This window comes from Chionomys nivalis, chromosome 11 (assembly GCF_950005125.1).
Source record: "Chionomys nivalis chromosome 11, mChiNiv1.1, whole genome shotgun sequence".
Taxonomy (NCBI): Eukaryota; Metazoa; Chordata; class Mammalia; order Rodentia; family Cricetidae; genus Chionomys; species Chionomys nivalis.
In genome coordinates, this window is record NC_080096.1 from 9560257 (window position 1) to 9585000 (window position 24744).

Consider the following 24744-nt stretch of genomic DNA (forward strand, 5'->3'; position numbering starts at 1 on the left):
GCTACTGTTTGAGTCTCCCTTTAGCCCAGTAAAAATGAAAACGTTGGTTTTGTGCTTTTCCCTTCAAAACAGAATAATAAGTACAGAAGAAAAATAAATGAAAAATTATAAAGCAGAACTGTTTACTGCCTGTGTCCCTTCTTTCTCCTGTGTGGAACAGTCAAAAGCTTTTTTTTTTTTTTTTTTTTTCTTTTTTGGCCTGGGCTGAGCCCCAGTGGCTGAGAGGCCCTGTAACTTTAAACCTGGCCTGAAGTCATCTTGTGATGCCGGCCAAACAGAGTCCGGGGGCGGTCCTAGATCTCTGGGCTGGGACCACCTGACGCCCACCCGCTCCCGCCCCGGGTTGAGAGACATAAATGCTGTCTGCGCCGAGAAGTTGCCAGCAGCCAAGTTTGCTGTTTCTGCTGCTGCCGTGAGCCAAGGAAACCCGGGCACTCTCCGGCACTTTTGCTCCTCGCCTTCCAGTCTCCTGCAGAGTTCTTCCCGGCTGGGCCTGTAGTTGCGAAGCCTCTTTTCCATCTTTTCACAACCACAAAAAACACTAGCTGCTGAGGCTCCAAAGAGATCAAGATGTGGACGGCGCCGGTGTTGTTCTGGGTTTTGGGGAGCGCGTGGTGCTGGCACTTTGCGCAGGGAGGTAAGTGTCCCGGCCTGAGTGGCTACCAGCACTTGCTGGGGGGGGGGGGGGGGGGATGAAGGGAGGCGGGGTTGCCTGGGATCGGTGAGTGCCCGGGAAAAAGCTGGGACAATTTAGACGGAACAGTCAGTGGGTGCGGAAGTAGTTCGGATCCACAGGTGGTAGGGGTACGGAATGTCTCCCTCCTCCCGGGGGCGGGGGGAGGGGGGACGGAGGACGGGGACTAACGTCGTGGAGCCGGAGAGTGATGCCAAGGGAGACTGTACTGGCCCAAAGAGCAGGGTATTAGAGGAATAGTTAATGTCTCTGGAAGAGAGGAACAGGCGGAAGGACAGGGGTCCCATCCTTGGGGACAGACCTGGTGGATGGTAGCCCGGTGCAGAGGAGGGGAACCGAAGTCTTTAGAGCAGACTTGTCTCTGCCTCCTTCCTCTTTTGACTCCAGCGCTGGGAATGGAGGGAACCCAGGGCGTCCAGCGTCTAAAGCTGTACCTCCTAACCTGGAGCACCGCCGTGAGCATTGAAGTGTAAGTGTGGTTGAGGCCAAGGACTCAGTGGCATTAGTAAAAGACCAATGGAGCTTAAATGCGCTCAGTTGGCAAAGTCCTTGCCTTGCAGGCCTGATGCTCTGGGTTCCATCCCCAGCAAGGTGCAAAAACCAGCCTAGTGATGGCCACCTGTGTGATCTTAGCGTCGCGGAAACTGAGGCAGGAGGATGAGAGTTTTCAAGGTCATCCTGGGGGCTACTCAGTGAGTTTGAAAGCAGCCTGGGCTTCAGGAGCGAACCTACCCTGTTTTATTTCTTGCCTTGCGTTTCAAGTTGTGTCTGTTTCCCTGGGGAATCTAAGCTCTAACTTTGATCCAAAAAACATCACCTGCTCCTCCTCAGCAAGCTAGTGATCTTCAGAGATGAAGCCCTGCCCTTCCCGGGAAGGAAGTGGTCTGTGTGAGACGGGTGAGCCTATCCTCGGCTTCTATAATTCTCCACCGACAACACCTACCTAGTCTTCGAGAAATTATACTGCTTGCTGCTTCAAAGAAGCGAAGCTGCTCTTTACGGCACTCTGGGCTATTCTTGGCAGGCCTATCTTTGAAACTTCTCCTTGCAGCAGGATAATATATACAGTTCTGTATTTCAGTTCTATTTCTGGTCTGGCCAGACAATGTGTGTAAATGACATGGCTTTTCACTCGCCCCAACCACATCCGAGGAAAGCCAGAGACTGGCTAGCATCCTCTCAGGCAAGGGTAGGCTGCCACTCTCGGAAGCCAGTTCCCAAGGTGCTCCTAAAATGTAGCTGCTGTTCGGTCTTGTCTAGAAAGAGTCTTCGTTGTGCTATATTAGAAACTGTATAACCGAAGAAAGAGGCCTGGTAAAGAAAGGGGTGGCCATGTGGCCAGTGCTATGCAGGCTGTTTTGCTGCAAGATTGAAGCCTATAGGGGTTTTGTCTGGGAATAATGAATATGGATGAGCAACACCATTGAGCTGAGGTATTATTGGGGAGCCAGACTGGAGGTGATTGTGGTGTGCTAACTCTATTAGGGTCATGTGCCATGATTTAGTATTATAATCCAACCCCCTTTGCCACCTCTAAAGTCTTCGTGGATTCTAAAAAGGCCTGTTGTCCTCACATCTGGCATCTTCCTCCATTGCCAGGCCCCACCCTCACTCTGAACATTCATCCAAAGCCTGTACCCGAGGGCCTGTCCGTTAGACAATTAATTTTTGTAAGATTCTGAACGTCGCTGCTTGCTGCTAACCCATGTGTGCTCTTCCGGGACCAGTCCAAACAGGATTAATCATGTGGCAAAGAAATCATCCTGTGATTTCCCTGAAGTTCTTGCCAGTTTGGGAGAGGTGGGGAGCTGGAATCCTCATGGGTTGCTGAGGGTTTTTGGTGCAGAGATGTTGAATAAAGCTTCTTCTCTTAGAGATTCTGCGAGGGAAGCTTGGGCTATGATCCCAAACTGAGTTCAGAAAGGAAAAGCACATTTGAAGGTCTGTGTTCGGCCCCAGAAGGCTGAGTGTCCCCGTAACCAACAGTACTCAACTCTGTTCACCACTTACTGACTCAGTGCTGGCACAGATAGAGACCCAAATCTTGGCCTGAGTGAGGATAGCCCTGCCTAGTGGGCAGGATACCACTTCGTTGCGTTCCCATCCCCACCACATTCTAGGAATGTCACCAGACTACCTCGTTTAATCCCCGACAACTCCTGTAAATTATACACTATTATCTCAGAAGCTGCCAGAACAAAGATTCAAAAGCAAAGTCAAACTCCTCACTACTCCTGAACTAAAAAAAGAATAATAAAAAAAGACAGTTGAACTTGACACCAAAGGTGGACTTTGCTTTCAGTCCCTTATACGTGAATACAAACTTTCCCAGACTTCTTTCAGTTATGTGCTCCCCACACTGGAATCGGTGCGTCAAAATAGATTGCCTTAATCCATCCTGCTCACAGGTGCTAAATACCTCCCAAGAGGGTGCGGCAGGTTGCTGGGTGCAGGAAAGCCAAACGGGGGCTCCGCTGTCCTCGCCAACCAAGAATGAACCTGTGCTCCGGATTGCACTGGTTTATCTGAATTTTTGTCATAGTTCTGGCTTCTGAGAACAGGCATTCATTCCAGGTTACAACTTGTGGAAGTATTTCGGGGGAGGCTGAGAAGGGAGCCAACTCAAATGCCAGTCTTTCCTGGAACCCCGCAGAGGATCCCCAGCCCAACCTCCCATCGCTCAGGGAAGCCCTGCCTATCCTGAAATCTCTCACTCAGGGAAGAAACCATGTGGTCTTGTTAGAGGAGGGTCCATGACTGGAGAGGTTGAGACACTCTCAAAGCTGATGAGGTTGCTCATAGAATTGTCGCGGGGTACACAACAGATAAAGCTCCCTTTGCCTGCAATTCTGAGTACTTTGTCGATGTCTTGAAATGTGTGTGTGTGTGTGTAGGCCAAATCTTTCTCAAAGACTCCGCACCCTACTTTAGAGACACTGTCTCATTGAACCTGGGGTTCACCAATTGCTAGACTGAACAATGACCCTCAGGAATTTGGTTGCCTCTACCTCCCCAGTGTTGCGGTAACAGATGCACCCTGCTTTTTGTGTGAGTCTGGGGGTTGGAACTCAGATCCTCATGTCGCATGAATACTTTACTAAATGAGCCATTTCTCCATCCCCTGGAAAGTTCTGGGAAAGTGATCAGGTTTTTCATCCAAGATCAAATGCAGGATAGAGCCAGGTTAGGAAACAGCTGGCATTCTGCCAAGTTCATCCAGGGCAGGAAATGAAGGTGTCTGTTTCCTCCCACATGTCTAACCACAGCGCCTGGCTGTCCGTCATCCCAGCCCATTCATGGCCAGCCAGGTGATGGGAAACTCTTGAACATTAACGGAAAGAGTAGAGCAAGGTTAGAGAGACAGCTGGGCGGATAAAATGCTTGCTGTGCCAACAAGAGAGCCTTAGTTTGGTTCTCAGAACCATTTAAAAAAGCTGGGCGTTAGCAGGGATTTATAATCCCTGTGCTAGGAATGCAGAGTCAGCCACATCCCAGCAGCTCTCTGGCCAGCCAGTCTAGCCAAACTCACAAACTCCAGGCCAGGGAGACACCCTGCCTCAAAAAATAAGATACCTAGAGAATAATACCTGAGGTTATCCCTTGACTACAAACACACACACACACACACATGCACACGCACATATACCGGTATGTCTGTGTTTATATCTGGTCTCATGTCTTTGCTTCAGAGAACAGTTTGTATTTGGAGGTGAATCTGGCTAAGTTCAGAGGGAGACTTTTGACCTTGGCCAGCTGATCGCTTCCTTGGAGAAACAGAAGACAAACATTGTACACACAAGACAAAATGGATGCAGTTTCAAAAACAAAAAACATATGCAAAGGATGAAGATGAGCTTGTGATATCTGTCCAGAGGGTCAGAAATTGCAGAAATGCCTGGAGAGGTATGGGCAGGTCAACCTGCACCACAGCGGGACTCTGAGAGCTTCTGTTAAATTGGCAGGGTACAGGGGAATGCCAGTAGTTTGCAGTACAGCTGGAGGCCCGGGAAGCAGGAGTGCAAAATGTGTAAACAGTATTGAGGAGCAGGGTATTTCTCAGAGGCCACCACTGTGTTTTCGTCAGGGGGAATAAAAGACAGCAAACAAACAGGGCTGTAAAGCAGAGGGGAGTGCCCCACCTGAGGGAGACAGAACTTTGTTTGCCTGGGTTCTCTAGAAAGGGAGAGAGGGAGAGAGAGGCAACCGCCCTGCCCAAGGAATTTGCTTATTTGGCAGATACTTACTGAGTCCTTGCTATGTGTTCAGGCTTTGGAGCATGGTGTTATCCAGCTTTAAGCTCCTAAGGGGAGGTCCGATTCGGCAGCCTTGGGGAGTCTGACCTCAGTTAGGGTGGGTCCTTGAGCATCAGAGATCTTTATTCCCTTAATCTGGCAACACATTCCATCCAGTGCTTTTGTTCTACAGAAGATTAAACATCTCCGGAACCTTTGTCACTTGAGAGGGGCATGACATCGGTAGCCACTATGTACATAAAGTGTAGAAGACTAAGTCTTATTTGTTGTGTGTGTGTGTGTGTGTGTGTCTGTCTGTTTCTTTCTCTCTCTACCTCTCTGCCTCTTTCTACCTCCCTTCTACTTGAGGATAAGATACAGGCTCTCAGCTATTGCTCCGCTGCTGCCTCTCTGCTGCCGTGTTCTTCACTATGGTGGTCATGGGCTTGCCCTCTGAACTGTAAGCGCTAAATAAACTCTTTCTTCCAAAAGTTGCCCTGGCCGCGGTGTTTCTTTGCGGCAATGGACAAGTGCTCAGGTACTGAGCTTGCAAGGCAAGTTCTTTCCTGGCTGAGCCCTCTCCCCACGCTCCCGTGTCTCGTTCCTAGTAACCTTTGGTTCCTGGCATCTTATAGAAAGATCAATTCATGGAAGGCAGCCTTTTCTGAGACTATCACTCCATAGGAAGATTAAATGTGAAGCTGCAAAGCCGCACACTAGATTCCAAATGGGAGGGGCTCATAGCAATAACCACTTTGTAACGTTTACCAGTTTGCTGGGCACTCGCGAACCCTGTTGCAATCAATCCTCAAAGCACAATGACAAGGCAGGAACTATTTACGTCTTATAGACGAGCTCATCCAGGTTCAGACACAAAGCCAGTAGACAGCAGCAATGAGCTGGAACTCAAGTACTGGAACATAGCAAGAGCACACACCCTGGGCACACAGCCCTGGCTGCTCAGCTAAATGGCCACCAGTGCTTGGCGTCAGTGTCCCTGAAGACACCTAGAAAAGTCAGCCGTGTGATCCCTCCAAGGACTTTAGACGGCAGCAACACCCTCTCTTACGGTTATACCCACCAAGTTGTTTTAATCAAGTTTGTTACACACATGATTTTAATTATGTATGTGATGTCAAGAGCACTCTGCTGGGTCGTCTTCATTTTCAACTTGACACAACTAAGAGTCATCTGGGATGAAAGAGGGGACACCTCAGTTTGCCCAGAATTGCCCAATCCGTGGGATATTGTGGTAATTGATGAGGGAAGGCCCTGCCTACTGTAGGGAGGTGATCTTGGGCTATATAGAAAAATCTAGCTGGCATGAGCCAGAGAGCCAGCCCATAAATGGCGTTCCTCCAGGCTCACTGCTTTAGTTCATGCCTTGAGATCTGCCCTGACTTCCCTCAGGGATGGATGATCACCTCAAGTGTGGCTTTTGGTTGTGGTGTTGATCCAGCAACTGAAAGCAGTTAAGAACAAGTACCAAACTAAAAATGCTGTCCCTGTCCCTTTAAGAGTTTGCAGGGCACATATTATCAGGAATTAGAGGACATGCTGGTTTGAGTGAGAATGGCTCCATAGGCTCATCTGTTCCAATGCTTGGTCCCCAGTTCGTGGAACTGTTTGGGTAGGACTAGGAGGTGTGACTTTGTTGGAGGAGGTGTGCCACTGGGGGGTGGACTTTGACCTTTCAGAAGCCCAGCCTCCATCTCTCTCTGCCTCATGCTTGGTGGATCAAGGTATAAGCTCTCAACTACTGCGCCAGCTCCACCCACGGCTGCCTGCCTGCTGCCATGCCCCCTCGCCATGACGGTTGGACTCTAAGCCTCTGAGCCTCTGAAACAACAAGTCCCTAAACTGCTTTGTTTTAGAAATGGCCTTGGTTATGGTGTTTTAGGGCAATGATAGGAAAGTAACCAAGACAAAGGGGAAGAGAAGATGGATAGTTAATAGGTACAAGAGTGTAATCCCTATGCACGAGTTTCTAGTGTCCTATCGCTCAGGCGGGTAGCTATGATTGACAGTGAACAACTGTGTTTGCTGATGTAGCCAGAGGATTTTGAGTGTTCCTGACAACTGATACATGTTTGAAATGATGGAAGCCAGCAGTCCCGCTCTGATCTTTACATACTATAGAAAAGTATTGAAATATTGTATTGTACCCCATAAATATATTTAGCTGTGTCAGCACTTTTTTTTTTGTTTCCAAGCCTTTTTTCTTTGATTTTGTTATTGTTTTCAAAATATTGCTTCCCAAATTTTACTCTTAAAAAGAATTTCAGGAACTGGAGAGATGACTCAGAGAGGTTAAGAGCACTTGACTGCTCTTCCAGAGGTCCTGAGTTCAATTCCCAGCAACCATATGGTGGCTCACAACCATCTATAATAGGATCTGACTGCCTCTTCTTGTGAGCACGAAGACAGATCACACAAATACATGATTATAGGTGTGTCCCACCATGACTGGTTGATGAGGCGCTGGGGTTGGAACCTGGAGTTTTGTGTACGCTGGATAAGCACTCTGCCACCTGAGACAGATCTTCTTTCCTATTTTTTCTTAAATTTAAAAACAAATGTCTGCATATATGTTCTCTCTCTCTCTCTCTCACACACACACACACACACTATTCTAATGAGCAGGGGGTATCTCACAATAGTTCTGAACTATCTTTCCTTCACTAACGACAAATGAACTTGAACACCTTTTCATGCTGAACATCTTGGGGGATCGTTCGAACTCTTGGCTGTTGAAGTCTTCAGGCATTTTGCTAATTTGCTTTTTTCCAAGTAAGAAATTAAAGTTTATTGATTATCGAATACATACACACACACATATATATATATGAGAAAGAGGGGGCTAGGGTTCCAGTCATTTTTAAGAGAATTATGTCAAGTGATTATGAATAGACAAAGTGTGCACTGTCCCCATTGAACAGTATTCACGGGCCGAAGCCAAACTAGAACTGGTGACTAAACTGTTTTTAAAAAATCAGCAAAGAAACAATTAAATATTAGTTTCTTGGTAGATCAATTTATTTCTCTGGTTGCCCCCCTCCCCCGCCCGAATATTGCCTCCTTCCCACACATTTTGACCTTTGGCACTTTCATCAATAAGTAATGCATTTTGTTGTTTAGAGTGAGAGTTCTGTAGATTATTTCTAGTTGCAAGATATGAAAATTTCAAGTGTTTTTTGTTGTTGTTGTTGTTGTTTCCTTTTGCTGTTGATTTCTGAATAGATTTCACTGAAGCCAGAGAAGAGATTCTTCCCAAGACATTTCTTTCATTCTATGAACTGGCTTATTTGTTACTATTTTCTGATAGTGTTCATTAAAGCCCCGATCGTTAAGGATGTGAAGTCTGGCTTGTCCCCTCTCCTTTTCTGTTCTTGCCGTTGGTATCAGAGTTGGAGGCTGCGGAGGTTGACTCTGACTTTGTATGGCTTAATTCTGGCAGTTGGGCGTTGATACCTTTGCAATGAACTTTCGTGTGCCCATGTAGTGACCCAGCTTCATTCTTTATTGCGTGGCAATTCAGTTATCCCAGCACCTTCTGGGATGAAAAGATAACTCTGCCCCACTGAAGTATCTTGGTGCTTTTATGCAAAATCAGCTGCCTGTGAGAAGAAAGGCTTATGCCTGGACTCACCATTCTAGTCTGTGGGTTTCCACGCTTACCCTTACCCATTGAGTCTGTGTAAAAATGTTTCCCCGTTGCTGGAAATTAAACACGGGGCCTCTGCAAGCTATGCGAATGCTCTGCTTCTGAGCTCTGCCCCAAGCCTATTTCTATTTTATTATTTTTCTGAGATAGGGCTCCCTCTGTGCTGCATGCGCTGGCCTTGAATTCCTGGGTTTGAGATGCTCCTGCTGGGCCTACAGGGACACCATGTCCAGTTATAATCAGCCTTGCTTTCTGCAGATCTGCTTCCTGGGTTTGAAATCAGAATGCACAAGTTCTTCCACTCCGTCCTTCATCAGGATTGCTTTGTCTCTTCTCGTCACTATATTTTATTTATTTAAATATATATTTTGTTTATTTTACAACCAGACCACTGTTTTCCCTCCTTCCTCTCTCCCCATCTCCTCTGTGCCCCTCCCCCATCCACTCCTCTGTTCCTATTCAGAGGAGGGCAGGCCTCCCATGGCTATCAGCCAAACATGGCATATCTAGTTGAGCGCTGGATACAACCCAGTATGATGATAAAGGTCCCAAAAGCTGGCAAAAGTGTTGGAGACAGACCTTCCTCTTACTCTTAGGAGCCCCACAAGAAAACCAAGCTACACAACTGTAACATATATGCAGAGGGTCTAGGTCAGTCTCAGGCAGACTCTCTGATTGTCAGTTCAGTGTCTGTGAGCCCCTAGGAGCCCAGGTTTCATCACTGTATGTTAAGTGTTTGTGGACCGATCTTGCCTCTTAGCAGAATCTGTAAAAGAACACTGGGGCTGGGGTGTAGCTCAGTGGTAGGCTCCTTGCCTGCCCTGGAGGCCCCATAAAAGCATCTGTTCAGATTGTAGTCACCATCTGTTGATGAAGAGCAAGGGAGTGGTGTTACCCAAACCTATCGGTAGTCAAGGCAATATGAGGACAGTGTAGAGTGGGAGAGATGGCTCAGCAGTTAAGTGCACTTCCTGCTTTTACAGAGGACCGGATTCACTTCTCAGAAACCCCATGGAGGCTCACAACCACCTATACTATTTTTAAGGGATCTGATGTCCTCTTCTGACCTCCGACAGCACCATCTGTGTGTGGTAGTCCATATACATACATGTAGGCAACCACTCATATACACAAAATCAAAACAAATCTATTTTAAAAGAAGGCAGGTGCAGTGATTAGCTTTTCATCACTCTGAGCAGATACCTGATGGAAAGCAACGTAGGGGAGGAAGGCTTTGGTTTGGCTCATCGTGTGAGGGCGTGGGGTCCATCTTAGGAGGGAAGATGTGGGGACGAGGTGTGAGGAAGCTGGCCACATGGATAGTCAGGGAGCCCAGGGAGAGAGCTTGCTTCCTCCTTGGCCCTTCTTGTTCAGTCTGGACCCCCAGCCCACAGAGTGCCGCCACTCTCATTCAGAGTGCCTGTCCCCTCCTGGGTCACACCTCTCTATAAACACAGGTGTATCTCCTGGCTAACTCCACATCCAGTCACAGGATCTGTGAAAATCAGGCAGGGGAGGTGAGAACGGCAGGTGTTTGCTCTTCGGTGTTAAGACTATGAGGGGATGGAAGAGATCCATCAAGATACATCTTGTGGGCGTGTGGGAGCCTGTGTTCTAAGAGGGTCTGAACAGTGAACCTGGACATGGGGCTGGATGCATGAACTTCCCATGGGCCAGGACGAAGGGAGAGAGATGGCAAGGGAAATTCAGAAGACACCCTACTGGCCAAAGCAGCTTAATTTTTAATCTACCACGGGTTGAGATGAGATGCAGTTCAGTCATAGACGGTTGCCTAGCACACACACAAGGCCCCGGGTTTGATTCCCCGGTGCTATGAAAACAAAACCAAGATTATTCTAATGCAAAATAAAAATCTGCCGAGATACAGCTTCCAAATGAAACTGAGGACCAAGGCCAAGGGCAGCCACGTTCTGCACATTGTCTCCCTGTGCTCACAGCTGGAATGTCTACCCCGCAGGTCCGATCTGAAGGGGCTCTTCCACTCTTTCGAAATCCCAGCCGCTCAGCTGAGAGCTCTGAGTAATCAGAGCTCAGAGTCTCGCCCTCACCCCACTGTGATGTGTGCTCTGGGCAGCACCCTTAAAACATCCGATGAGGTCACCGCTCAACTATCTTCCCTAGAAGGTGGCCCTTCATGCATGCATCCAGCTCCCGCTGGGTTCCAGAAAACCTCTTAGGAGGTATGATTCCTGCCCACAAAACTGAGAGTTCATTTCCCCTTTTACAGGAAAACCGCCTGCTCTTAGTCAGGAGAGCAAAGTGGTCTCCCCGAGTTGAGTAATCAAACTGAAAGCTGGAGTCAGCTGTCTCTGTTTTGCTGCCGAGGAGTTTAGGGGTGAGCAGTATACTGATTCACTTCCTGGAGCCCCCACCCCCAAAAAAAAACCGTAACCACCGCTCACCTAGTCATTCTGTGTCCTCAGGCTATGAGATTGACTGGGCAACAAACTCAGCAGAATGGCAGGTTGCTTAAAAGAAGGTTCTAGAACCACAAAGGGAGGAAATAGTGAATGGCCCAGTGTAGCCAAGACCTTGACTGCCATGGAGACACTGCCTCCCAGCTTCCCTGTGGAGAGAGCGACTTTCTCCTGGGGCAGTGGGTGTGGTGAAGCCTTGAATGGACAGCAATGGGCCTTGGCAGCCCAGCCTCAAGCTCCTGTGATCCATGGTTGGCTCTGTACCCCAGCCTTTTCCTTAAAAGGCAGAGGCTCAGGGCTGAGGAGATGGCTGAGCTGGTAAAGTGTGTTAGCCTTGCAAGCATGAGGACCTCAGTTCATTTCCCAGCACCCCCACAAAAAGCCAGACACGGTGGCAAGTGCTTTGAACCTTAGCGCTGGAGAGACTGAGACAGGAGGATTCCCTGGAGCTCACCGGCCAGCCAACTGGGCCTACTCCACAAGCCCCGTGTCCTCAGAAAACAAGGTGGGTAGTTTCTAGGAAGTATACCCGAGGTTGACCTCTGACCTCCATGCATGTGCACATACCTGCTCGTACACTTGCCCATAGTGCTCACACGTGTCTGCACAGCTGAGGATGGACACACATAGACACACTCATACTCACTCATACAGGCCTGCAAGAGAGAGCGAGGTGAGAGTGACCCGGAGACACACTGGTTGCAGGTGGCTTTGCACTCTGCTGGATGCTGACATCCGGTCCGCCATAACCACTTGTTCTCCTAGTCAGTGGTTCACTAACTCTCTCCCTCACCATCCTCCTGAAAAGCAGGGATGCTCCTTGTGGCAGGGGCAGGTGTGTGTGTGTGTGTGTGTGTGTGTGTGTGTGTGTGTGTGTGTGTGTGTGTGGAAAGGCCGTGGGGAAGCTCAGGGCAGCAGCTTTTGTTCATTCTCTGTAAACTCAGTCAGAAGGAGCCATCATCAGAACTGCCCCTCATGGACAGTCCTGTCCCCTGTTCCCTTTCTGAGGGTGGAGGACCGGGACTGCTTGGGTGGCCCAGAGTTAGGCCCTCCCCCTTCCACCTGCCCAGTGACTTCTTGCTCTCAGAATGAAAATGAGCGTTTTTAATGGCCATTGGCCTCTTCTCTTTTCTTTCTGTTTTCCTCCTCTTCATTAGAGTCTTCCTGTGCCCAGACATACCTCATACTCCTGCTTCGGTCTCTCAAGTGCTGAGATCACTACAGGAGTGCGTCATTACCATCTACTCTTCCCCCTCCCCTCCCCTCCCCTCCCCTCCTACCCCTGTCCTCCCCACCACCACTACAGCTATGTTGGGTTTTCTTTTCCTTTCTCCCTCCCCGTCTTTCATTGTCCCTCTCTGTGACTCTGGAGATTGATCCCAGGGCCACCCTGTGCTATACACCGAAGCACAAGAAACCTTTGGAACCATGCACAGTCCATACCCTCTATGAGGTCAAGGGAACAGGCTCCTGACGCTAGTGTATAGGATTTTCTCAGAGGATCTAGAAGCACATCTCAGTTCTTACATCCTTCTGTTCAGTGTGGTGGAAGAGAGGCTCACCCTACCTGTCAGCAGCAGCATGTCCCATCTCATCAGCCAGACTTGGTCTGCAGGCTTGACAAAACCTGTGACAGTGAGTGACAAGCAGGGCGGCAGAGTTCAGCCTCACAGGTTTATTGTTCTGTCCTCATCCCTGCTGCCCTATAGTGGGGAAAGGCGCTCACCAACTCTGCAGTGAAGGCAGTGCACACATCCAAGGAATAGTTCAAAAGAAACCAGTTCCTTGACTGTCCATATACTTACCCATCGGTCACTCAGCAAACACCTGCCAAGGACCTGCCATGACTCCAGAGGCTGGTAATGTGTTAGGTGGCACCATGCTCTCCCAGAGGGAAATAAGTGAAGGCATTTCTGTGGGTGCCCTGGGTGACAGGGGCCAAGCCTCCCAAGAGTTGTCTAGATTAATAGAGTTGTTGAGCCCAGGTATGCTGGCGCGCATGCCTCTAATCCCAGTCTCAGAAGTGACAGGAGGATTATGAATTCAAGACCAGCCTGTGCTACAACACAATGAGACCTAGTCTCAAAAAGGCCCAGAGAGGGCTGGTGAGATAGCTCAGTCGGTAGAGCATATGGTGTGCAAAATGAGAACCCAAGTTTGAGCCCCAGAATTTGTAAGAAAAATAAAAACTGTCAGGTGATGTGTGTTTAGAATCCCAGAGTTGGGGATGAAGAAACAGGCAGATCTCTAGGGCTTCCTGGCTAGCCAGCTTAGTGGAATTGGCAAGTTTCCACCCACTGTGGGACCCTGTCTCAACAAATAGGGTGAGCATATCCTGAAGAGTAACGCTGAGGTTGATCTCTGATCTACACACACACACACACACACACACGCGCGCACGCATTCCCACACACGTGAACATGACACATACTGACACTCAAGGCAGAGAGGAGGACATTTTCCAGTGCCAATCTCTTGATCAGATGAATAGTTCGCCAAGATGTGTGGAAAGAGTGAAGAGACAAAAAAAAGAAAAAAATCCTTGGCCACACCAGGGCTGATTCTGGCTGCATCCAGCAAACTACCCAGTGTTGTGTTGAGGAACATGGCTTCTGGAGAGCGGCTCTTCCTATCAGAGGAGCCTATAAATATCTGCCACTACATCCATATCCAAAGAATGGCTTCCTCGGAAGGCCAGGAGCAGGACCAGCCCATGGTGCACCGAGAACATCAGAGCCGTGGTAAGCAGAGGAGAATTCTAGGCTCTTGCCCTGGCTGCAGAAACCCACTTGGGTAGGCAGGAGCTCTTGGGGACCCCAGTGAGAGGTCAGCAGGGTTGATACCATCTATGGTGTGAGGTATGTTTGAGACTTGTGGTCACACTCTTGAGACACGAAAGGAAAATGAGATGCAAAAGCCTTCATGGAGGTAAAGGAACGGAAGAGAGTTTGGTTTTCCAAATGGATTCTCTGTGTGAGACGTATGTAAGTGTAAGTGCATGTGTGTGCTGTACACACAGGTGGGGGTCATTCTCCACTTTTTAAAAATGATGTTGTGTGTGAGCGAAGGTGTCCAGAGTGAGAGCCCCCGGAGCTGGAGTTGCAGGTGTTTATGAGTTGTCTAACCTGGATGCTGAGAATCGAACTCAGGTCCTCTGCAAGAGCAGCATGCTCGCTTAACCACTGAGCCACCTCCCGAGCCTCTCTACCTCATTTTTTGAGATAGGGTCTCTTATTGAAGCTCACTGATTGGCTAGACCAGTGCTGAGATTGTAAGCACACTTCCACATGGCTTTTCACATGGGTCCCGTGCAGCAAGCACTTTACTTGACTGAGACATCTCTTCAGGTCTGTACTTACTTAATTTTTTATTTTATTTGTTTGTTTTCCCAGACAGGGTTTCTCTGTGTAGCCCTGGCTGTCCTGGAACTCATTCTGTAGAACAGGCTGGCCTGGAACTCAGACATCTGCCTGCCTCAGCTTCCCAAGTACTGGGAATTGAAGGTGTGCACCACCGCCGCCCAGTTTAGACTTCCTTTTTAAAGCATTAGTTTATTTACTGGGGGAGGAGCACATGCACGCCACAGTGTATATATGGAAGTCATAGAACGACTTTTGGGAGCCAGTTCTTGTCTTCACTGTATGGTCCTAGGGATTACACTCAGGTCGTGGCTTGGCTACAAAGTTTCTTTATCCACTGAGCCATCTCACTAGGCCAGGGCCCTTGTTTCTCCTTATTAAAAATTTCAGGTTCAAGGCCAGCCTGGTCTACAAAGGGAGTTCCAGGACAGGCTCCAAAGCTACAGAGAAACCCTGTCTCGAAAAACCAAAAAAAAAAAAAAAAAAAAAAAATTCAGGTCAGCAGAGGAAGCCACGTCACCATGGCATCTGCGAGCATAAATGGCATTTTGCTTTGTTCTCATTCTCCTCTCTACTGTCCCTCCCACCCCTTCCAGCTGGTTCCCTTTCTTTCCCCAGTTACTTCCCCTTTTGCTTTTCTAGTACATGTGTTTCTTTGCTGTCTTTATTTTCCACCTCTCCTAGGGTCTCCTCTTCCCCTTACGATTATCTTTCTAGTTTTGTGACCTACACACACATGCAAGCACACATGTAAACACACACATAAACACACAAATGTAAGCACATGCATAGACACACACACACACACACACATAGACATGCACACACAGAGAGAATTTTACATTTAGATTTAGCCTATGAGAGCAAACATGCTGTGTGTCTTTCTGAGATTTATTTCACTAAACAGAATGATTTCTAGTTGAGAATGAACTTTTAGTTTTATTGTTTTGGGATTTTGCAGGGGAGGTTGTTTTGGTTTGATTTGTCTTGTTTAGGACAGGCTCTTCCTGTGTAGCCCAGACGACTCAAAATCAGGATCCTTCTGCCTTTGCCTCCTGAATGCCCCTTGCTCAACAGCAGGCACACTCTGCTGTAGGCCAAGACACCTAGCTTTGTGGGAAAACCTGGCTGTTGTTCCCACAGATTTAGACCACATAGCCCTTCCACCCTTCACCCAAAGCGTTGGCAGCTACTTCTGTGGCCATCTTCCGCTTCAAGGAGTCTCTGACAGCCGTGGCCGGGATGGAGAGATTCAGCTTCATCTTGACACAGTTGTCAGTCCCGGAGGTACCCCAGAAAGAGCCCTTACACAGCTATTTTCGTTGTTTGCTTTGAGACAGGATTCACATTGTGGCTTGGGCTGATCCTGAACTCACAAGTATGTTAGAAAATTCAAAAGAGATGGAATACCATAAGAGAAAACTGTGACTGAAGAAGGCATCCCTGATGGCCAGCAGCTAGATGGGACCACTCGCCACCACATATTAAAGATATACTAATAAAGTCAAAAGACTGAACACACAGTCAAAAGATTTTTATTAAAGATTTGTGGCTGCAACATTGTATCTATTACAATATCCAATTTGACATATCATCAAATTCTATGACTTTTAAAACAAATATCAGAGCCAGGTATGGTGATAACCTGTAACTCAGCACTTCGAAGACTGAGGCAGGAGGACTTCTAGGAGTTTAAGGTCAACCTGAGCTACATAGTGAGATCCCATGCCCAAGCGAACAGAAGGCTGAAGAAATGCTGCCCACAAATGTGTCCTTATTTGAATCATTTTGTTAAGATGTATCTCTTAGGATTTTTATTAGTGCGTATGTGTGAGAATGAATGCCATGTGTATGCAGATGCCCTCGGAACAGAAGAGGGTGTGGGATCCCCAGGAATTTTAAATTGCAGGTGGTTGTAAGCTGCCTGATACAGGTGCTGAGAAGTGAACCTGGATCCTCTGCATGAGCAGCAAACTCTTAACTGCTGAGCTATCTCTCCAGCTCCTTAAATAATTTATTAAAAATCCTTTTACATTTATTTATTTATTTTTGTTTGTTACGGGGGCCTCATAGGCCATAGCGTGCATATGGAGGCCAGAGGACACTTTGGAAGGGTAGGCTCTCTTCTTCCACCATGTGGGCTCCAGGGGCAGAACTCCAATTGCCAGGCTTGGCAGCAAACACCTTTACCAGCTGACTCATCTTGGCAGCCCATAAACTTGAAATTTGATTTTGTAGTATTAGAATTAGATATTAAGATAAAACCATTCATAAGGTCTGGTGAGGTTGTTCAGTGGTTAAGCTGTTCTCGCAGAGGACCTGGGTTTGGCTCCCAGAACCCATATAGTAGCTCATACCAGTCTGCGAACTGCGTAATAGTCTGGGGCACAGTTAAAGTTCTTGGCTTCCAAACTTAAAAGCCTCAGTGTAAAAATCATTTTTAGTTCACTTATCTCCTCTTAAAGAGTTCAAACTTTGTCCTAGCTTTTTAAAAATAATCTTTAAGACTTGTTTATTTAATATGTGTGGATGTTTGTGATTAAGAGCATGCAGTGTCCACAGAGGCCAGAAAAGAGCATCACAATCCTTTGGAACTGAAGTTACAGACAGTTGTGAGCTGTCACAGTGGGTGTTGGGAATTGAACCCGAGTCCTCTGAAAGAGCAGTCAGGGATGTTAAGCCATCTCTCCAGCCCCTGACCCTAGCTTCTAAAAGAATAACAGTGAAAATGGCAAGGGGTGAGTTTTTCCTCATGTGAAGAAGTTCTGTTGATTCTCACTCCCATGTTAGCTGCAGCTGAGTGTGTCAGGGAAGTGTACTCAGGTGACCGGGAAGGGATACAGATGTTTCCAGAACTTTCCTGGCACACCAGGCTGTGAGCATTGTTGTGATTGTGGGTTCTTCACTCTCCACTTACATAAGCATTTGTACGCAAGTGTAGATGTGCGACCCTGCATGCTGGTGTGTGTGCTGGTGTGTGTATCCTAGGAGGATATGTGGGTGCAAAGACATCAATCCATGGCTTGAGGGTCACCAGCAAAGAGAAAAGGAGATGTCAGCTGCTGGCTAGAAACTCGGCAGCTGGCCGACACTCTCCACCAGGGAAAGCCTTCTGCCAAAATAATTGAGAATCTTGTAAAGATAACTTTCCCAGGGAGCCAACAAGAATGCTGGGCCAGAGAGACAAAAGGCACGCATCGTAATCTTGACGGTCATTCATAAAACACCCTTTGTCTATTCAGGGAGACTTCAGTACTTGGTTGTGTGGGCCAAGGGAAAGAAAGAACAAGGAGGAATTTTTATCGAGTTACTCTTTCAGTGAACTGGGCTTTCTCTGAAAGGATTAAAGCCAGCTTCATTCAGTACTTTTGTTTTGAAAGCAAGGCTTGTTTTAAATTAGAGACACTGTATGGAAAATGATTTTGATGAATGGTTCCTAGGAACTTTTTAACAACTGATGGGTTTGAAAACTGAATTCAATCCAGGAGATAAAGAACTTTTTGTTGTTGCTATTTTAATGTTTTCTATTAGTATTGTATTAGTATTTTGTTAGCTTGTATTACGTGTACATGATACTGGGTTTCATTATGACTTTTTCATACATGTAGTAGTGTGTTCTGGCCATATGCACCTGGTCCCTCTTACCGTAGTCCTGCTAGTCTTCATTCTCTTCCAAACAAACAAACCTATTCCCTTTCTTATCTCAAATCTTCTTTGTGTGTGTGTGTGTGTGTGTGTATGTGCGTGTATGCACGCACGTGTGAAGAGGGAGTGAGAGAGGGAGGGGGCGGGAAAGAGCGGGGGGGAGAGAGAGAGAGAGAGAGAGAGAGAGAGAGAGAGAGAGAGAGAGGAGAGAGAGAGAGACCCAGTGAGTTTCATTCGGGTTTTACCCTACAGGAGCATGGGTGGGGGTTTGCTTATGGGAATGTGAGGTACCTTACCAGTGGCTATGCTACTGAAGACAATATCTGCTCCGTGGAGTGCTTAGCTTTTAGTTAGGGATTACTTCTGGAAAAGAGACATTAAACCTCTCTCTACTCCGTGGGCATAATCCCTGCCCTCAGCCATAGCTGCAAATGACCACGGGAGGAGACCTACCATTTGTATGCACTGAGTTTTAAGGATTTTCCTGAGCTTTTAAAATTAAATTTATATGATTTTTTTAAAGTAAATATGTTTATACATTTTACCTCCCGGCCACCGTTTCTCCTTCCTCCTCTCCTCCCGTTCCTTCCCCCCATCTCCCCTCTGCTTCTGTTAGAAAGGGGCAGACCTCCTATGGGTATCGACAAAACATGGCATATCAAGCTGCAGGAAGACTAAGCACCTCCCTGTATTAAGGCAGAACAAAGCAACCCAGTATGAGAAATAGGTTCCCCAAAGCCAGTGTTAGGGACAGCCCCTGCTCCCATTGTTAGGAATCCCACAAGTAGACCAAGCTACACCACTGTCACATATATGTAGAGGGGCTAGGTCATTCCCATGCGGGCTCCATTACTGGTGGGAGTGCAAAATTGGACAGCCATGTTGGAAATCAGTGTGGTGGTTTCTCAGAAAATTGGGAGTCTACCTCAAGATAGTTTGTTTGTTTTGTTATTTTGTTTTTTTAAGGATTTATATGCTAGGTAACTCATCTAAAGCTATCCATCAGCAACTGGAATAGGGCCAGCTGCAAAGAGAAGGCTCCAGAACTTAGCAGCATTCCTCCAGAGGCCTCCCACCCTGTTGGCATCAGCAGTGGAGTTCTATTCAAATATTTGTTAGCCATGCTTCTGGCTGGACTGTCTCAACAGAGGGAAAATCAAGTGTTGAAGGAAGGGTTGCTCATCAGAACAACATCCTAGGCGTGCATGAACATCTGGTCTTTAAAACACCGGGCGCTTTCCAACACCCCTCCCTCCTGTGCTTCTGATGCATGACCCTTCTTTCGTAACTGCATCTGGTCATGGCATTTCCAGAACTGCTCCATCTAGGGAGGAGGCCCACAGCCAGTGAGTCAGATTTGTAACTCGTGAAAAGGATTACGTGAATTAAGAGCAGATGCCCTGGTGCACTTAGTCCTGAGGCAGTTAGAGGACCCTGTCATCTCTCACACCATTTGAGTCTATTTATTTTTGTTACTGTAACAAAATACCCCAAACCATGTAATTTATAAAGAATAGGTGTTTATTCTCCCCATGGCTCTGGGGGCTGGGAAGTTCAAGAGCGTGGTGCCCATATCTGCTAGCACCTTCGAAGACATCACAGTGAGGATGCATACCTCAGTTTAGATCTATCTTCTTCCTCTTTCTAACCCACCAGTCACCTCTTGGGGATCCCGTCCTGATGACCTCATTTAATCCTCATAACCTGCCAAGAGCCCCAGCTTCAAACACCCTTGACTTATGAATGTGGGCGGTTTCTAGCCCATGGGATTTGGCGGAGATAGATGCAAGGTGTAGCATCCCACCACAACGGGATTCAACCTGCTTCTGCCTCATTCGTCCTTCATCCGAGTGTGAGGGCAGGAAGTCAGGGTCAGGGTAGGTGGGATGACTCAGTGGGTAAAGCACTTGCCATGTGTCTTAGTTTGACTCTCGGCAGCTGTGATAAAACATTGACCAAAATGCAGTCTGGGGTACGTAGTGAGACCGTCTCAAAAAAGCAGTTGGAATCAATTTATGAGGTCAGTGGGTCAGTCATCTTAATTATCCAAGTGAACGGCAATCTCAATTAAATAGTAATGGAGATTGGGTTTATTGTTGTTGTTTTAAATTTTGTTACATCTTATTTACTCATTTATGGGGGCAGAGCTTGTGCCACAGCATACCTATGACCATCAGAGGACAATCTGCAAAAGTTAGTTCTCTCTTTCCACCGCATGGGTCCCAGATTTGATCTCAGATTATCAGACTTGGCAGCAAGCACCTTTACCTTCTCAGCCATCTTTCCAGCCCTCCTCTTCCTCCTCTTCCTCCTTCTTCTTCTTGCTAATTAGTGAATGTTTTGGTGCTGGGGACTGAGACCAGTACCTTGGGTTCTGCTGCTGGAGTACCGTTAGCCCTGAAAGTTTGATTGTAAAAAGTGAGCAAACACTCATTTTTTTGGACCTTGTAGGCTTGCACAGAGCATGGACCTAGGTATGCTTAGAAAACTTTTCAGATGATTCTACAGAGTTTTTCTGGTCTGTGTAATACTCTACCTGTCTGAATGGAGGAAAGATAGGCAGGTTCTTGTCCAGCCCTAGCTGGTGGTGTCACCAAGTGTTCCCATTGTCCTTTGCTTCTCTATGGAGACCAGGCCATGGTGTGTGTCAGTGGCACCATAGGGAAGTGGTGCAGGCCCTGGTACTGTGACAGGGCAGAAAGGACCACAATTTAAAGTATAGGAAACAATCATGACTGTAAGTGGCCAATTGGCTTCGTCCACATCATCTGTGTACCGCATCCCTGACTGACCTTTCTTTTTCAGCACCCGTAGGTGGACTAGAAGATGATATTGTGACCCCAGGTCCAGGAGGCGGCATGGTGAGACCGGGTCTGGAAGACAGAATAGCAACCACGGGTGCTACTGGAGGACTGAATGAATCTACTGGCAAGGTACCCTGGGGAGTGTCCAGGGAAAGGGGGAGGTGGCTCCAAAGGCAGGCTGTCACATGCCAGGGGGATGACATATGCTGAGATATGAAATCAACTGCCATACAATGAAATAGTGGTACAGCTTACCACAGAGGTACATCCAAGTCTCATCCAGGGACAAGGGGGCTGGTACAGTGGACACAGACAGTTTGAGAGCAGTAGACCACATCTTCTCAGATGGCATGAAATCAGCGTAGCCTTTGCCAGCCTGCGCTGAGGCCAGGTGTAGTGGTACACATGCCTGTAATTCCAGTACCCAGGAGGCAGAAGCAGGCAGGGCTCTGTAAATATGGGCTAGCCTGGTCTACATGCTGAATTCCAGGACAGCTAGAGCTACATAGGGAGATTCTGTCAAACAAAACAACAAACTGGATTCAGGGAGCTTTAGTAGGTCCCTGGGGAGGTGGGAGGAGTTCACCATGCAAGCCCCCAGCCAGTTACGACACAACCTCATTCTGTGTAGCTCTTCATCCAGGTCAGTTGCTCTGTCCTCAATGACAAGCAATGAAAAGGTAGAAAAGCCAGCCCTGGGCTGGGGAAATGGCTCAGTCAATAACATGCACATCTTGCAAGCATGAAGACCTGGGTTCAACCCTTAGAACCCACATAAAAGCCAAAGGTGATGATACCTAGAAAGGTGGATCTCTGGGGTTTGCTGGCCAGCTAGCCTAACCTAAGAGGCATGCCCCAGGTCAGTCAGAGATACATCTCATGAAACAACAAACACATTCACACACACCCACTGTGTAGATGGATTTCTTTTTTGGGCTGCCAACTCACCAAAAATGACATGGAGGCTTCTTATAAATTATAAAAGCTTGGCCTATAGCTTAGAATTGTCCCACCCGCTCTTATAACTTAAATTAATCCAGCTATATTAATCTACATTTTGTCTCATGGCTTTTTACCTCTCTTCCATCTTGCACTTCCTATTCTCGCTCCATCTCCTCTGGTGTCTCTCACACCTATATTTATTTCCTCATTTCCTCTTCTTTACCCTCTGTCCGGAAGTCCTGCCTAACCTCTTCCTGCCTAGCTATTGGCCCGTCAGCTCTTTATCAAACCAATCACAGTGACACACAGTGTAAACAAATATTCCACAACAGTCCCTCACTGCACACACACACACACACACACACACACACACACACACGCATTTCACACATAAACCCGGAACCACTTCCTAGCCTTCCACTACCACTGAATAGCTGTGAGGACCTTTCCTGCAAGGAGTCGGTGCCCATTATGGAATCTCTTCGGCTTTGTTCATTGAGTTTACTTGAAAAAGTTGCTCATGCTGTGTTGAGAATGTATTGAAAGAACCTTGTACAAAGTGAGCTGTCAGTGACAGTGAGCTCTGCTCCTCCACACAGTTCTGCAAGTCAATGTTATGAGAGAAAAGTGCTATTCCAGTTTGAGAGAGAGAGTAACTTAGGTGTGAATGAGTGAGCCATTGTTTTTGAAAGAGATAAGGGACAGGAAGTCTGGATGCTGAATATTTAAAGTTCACTTCTGGACTGAACCTGGTTTTATCCCTATCTCCACTCTTATTTATTTTTGTTTTGTTTTTTGTTTGTTTGTATCCATCTGGAATTTATACTTGCGTTTGTGAAATGTTTGCTACCTTAAAGTCTTTCCTGTAGGACATCAGACGCTGTCCATTCCAAACCTCAGGCTCTGTTTCCTCTTTTGCTTCACCCACTTCTAACAGGTACCAACACACACAGACACTCCCTTTGAGGACCTGCCAACCCCAGAAATCCCAGACCACGAAGAACATAAGAGTACAACCACTGTCAAAATGGTGACGAGCCATTCTGTGGATCAGTCAACAAGTCACCCCAACAAAGGTGGGTCCGCTCTTACATCACCCATGAAGCTCTCTCAACCTTGAATGATAACTAGTCGCAACCCCCTCCAAGGACCCGTCACTGGCTCCGGGTGTTACATTGCAGACCCTGTGTTAGAGCCTTGTGCTGGCTGCTAAAGAGAAGGCTCAGTGGCTAAGAGCACACACTTTCAGAGTTCAGTTCCCAGCATCTCATGGCCTCCTGTGGCTCCAACACCCCTGTCTTCTTTAGGGTGCCACACACAAACACATACACATGATGAAAGAAAGATCAATATTTAAAAAGGAAAAATATCTGTGTAAGACGGGTCATATGGCTCTGTAGATCAGCAGGTTAGGGTGCTTGCTGCCAAGCTTAACTTCCTGAGTTCAATCCCTGGAGTGTACATGAAGGAGAGAATCAAAGCCTGAAAAGTGTCTTCTGCAGGGCACCACAGCACAGTGCCCACATCCATACAGATACGTAAGTCAATCAATCAATCAATCAATAAAAATAGTTGTAAAAGAATCTTGCATTGACCCTCAAGGGCAGCAATTTTACACAGACATTTCCTGGTTTACCTTATGGCTATTCTAAGTCAGACCCACCAGGACTGTGTGTTGTATGCATCATCCAGGTTGGTGCCTGTGACCTGAACTGACTTTGTAGCTGAGGCTAGCCTTGAACTCCTGATTCTCCTGATTTTACTTTCCAAGTGCTGGGACTACATATGGCACGGAACCTGACTGACTGTTGTATGTTAATCTTCAATGCATACTTCCAGGTCCAGTTGCCAGTTGAGATTTAAAAACTCTACAGTACTTTTAAGGGTTTAACAAGTGATTTTAGATCCAGGTGTGGTGGTACATAAACCCTCACATTCAAAGGCACAGGGATCGCAAATCAGAGGCCTGGGCTACATAGTAAGACTTTATTTGACAAAACAATAACATAGGGGCTACATGAGGTGCTGTCTCAAGAACAAAACAAAATCTTTCACAATTGTTTGCCTGTGTACACACCACTATCCACAATATTAACACATGGAAGCAACTCAGTAGTCACAACCAAATGGATGGATTAAAAAAAAAACATAATACGTACCCACAGTGGAATACAACTTAGCTCTAAAAAATAAATACTTGCTTACACATACTACAATGCATGTTAGTCACATTCAGCCAGGTACGAAGGACAGTACGGTATGGATCCACTCTCACAAGGCACCCAGAGGTGCTGAAATCAATAGATGTAGACAGCAGAATGGTGGCTTCTCGGAGGTGATGGTTGGACATGCTAAGTGTACTTCATCCCACTGAGCTGCACACTTACAAGAATAAATGTTGCTCAGGCATGGTGGTACACAGCTGTGATCCAGGCACTCAGGTAGCAGAGGCAGATGAAGCTCTGTGAACCTGAGGGCAGCCTGATCTACAAAGTGAGTTCCAGGCAATCCAGGTCTGTACAGCATGATCCAGTCCTGTCTCAAAACAAAATAAACACAAAATCGTAATTAATGTCATAATTTTCTTGTCGCTTATATTTTGCTCCTATTGTTTTTATCAAGTGGGGTGGGGGTTTGTTTATGTATATGGTTGGTTGGTTGGGTATTTTGGGTGCTCTGGATCTAATCTAGCACCTTCCTCATGGCCAGGCAAGTACTCTGCCACGCAGCTGCATCTTTGAAGTGATGGAAAGTCTTGCTGCAAGCTGCTGAGAAAACACTGACAGTAACTGCCAGGCAGAACCAAGTCAGCCTCAGTGAAGAAATAATGAGTGTTAGAACACATCTCTTGTAGACCAGGCTGGCCTCGAACTCACAGAGATCCGCCTGCCTCTGCCTCCTGAGTGCTGGGATTAAAGGCGTGTGCCACCACTGCCCGGCTAAGAACACATCTCAAAACTGTAGAG

The 24744-nt window shown here is 47.1% G+C and overlaps 1 protein-coding gene across 2 annotated transcripts in view; it reads left to right on the forward strand.

The window, feature by feature from the left end:
* Positions 1–278: 278 nt before the first annotated feature.
* Pdpn (podoplanin) overlaps positions 279–24744 on the forward strand; it is a 29442-nt gene continuing 4976 nt past the window's right edge. For both annotated transcript variants that reach the window (XM_057784596.1, XM_057784597.1), the window contains exons 1-3: positions 279–637; positions 20838–20965; positions 22716–22854. In XM_057784596.1, coding sequence (XP_057640579.1) covers positions 571–637; positions 20838–20965; positions 22716–22854 — 334 coding nt within the window. In that variant the 5' untranslated portion in view covers positions 279–570. The remainder of the gene's footprint in view (positions 638–20837; positions 20966–22715; positions 22855–24744) is intronic.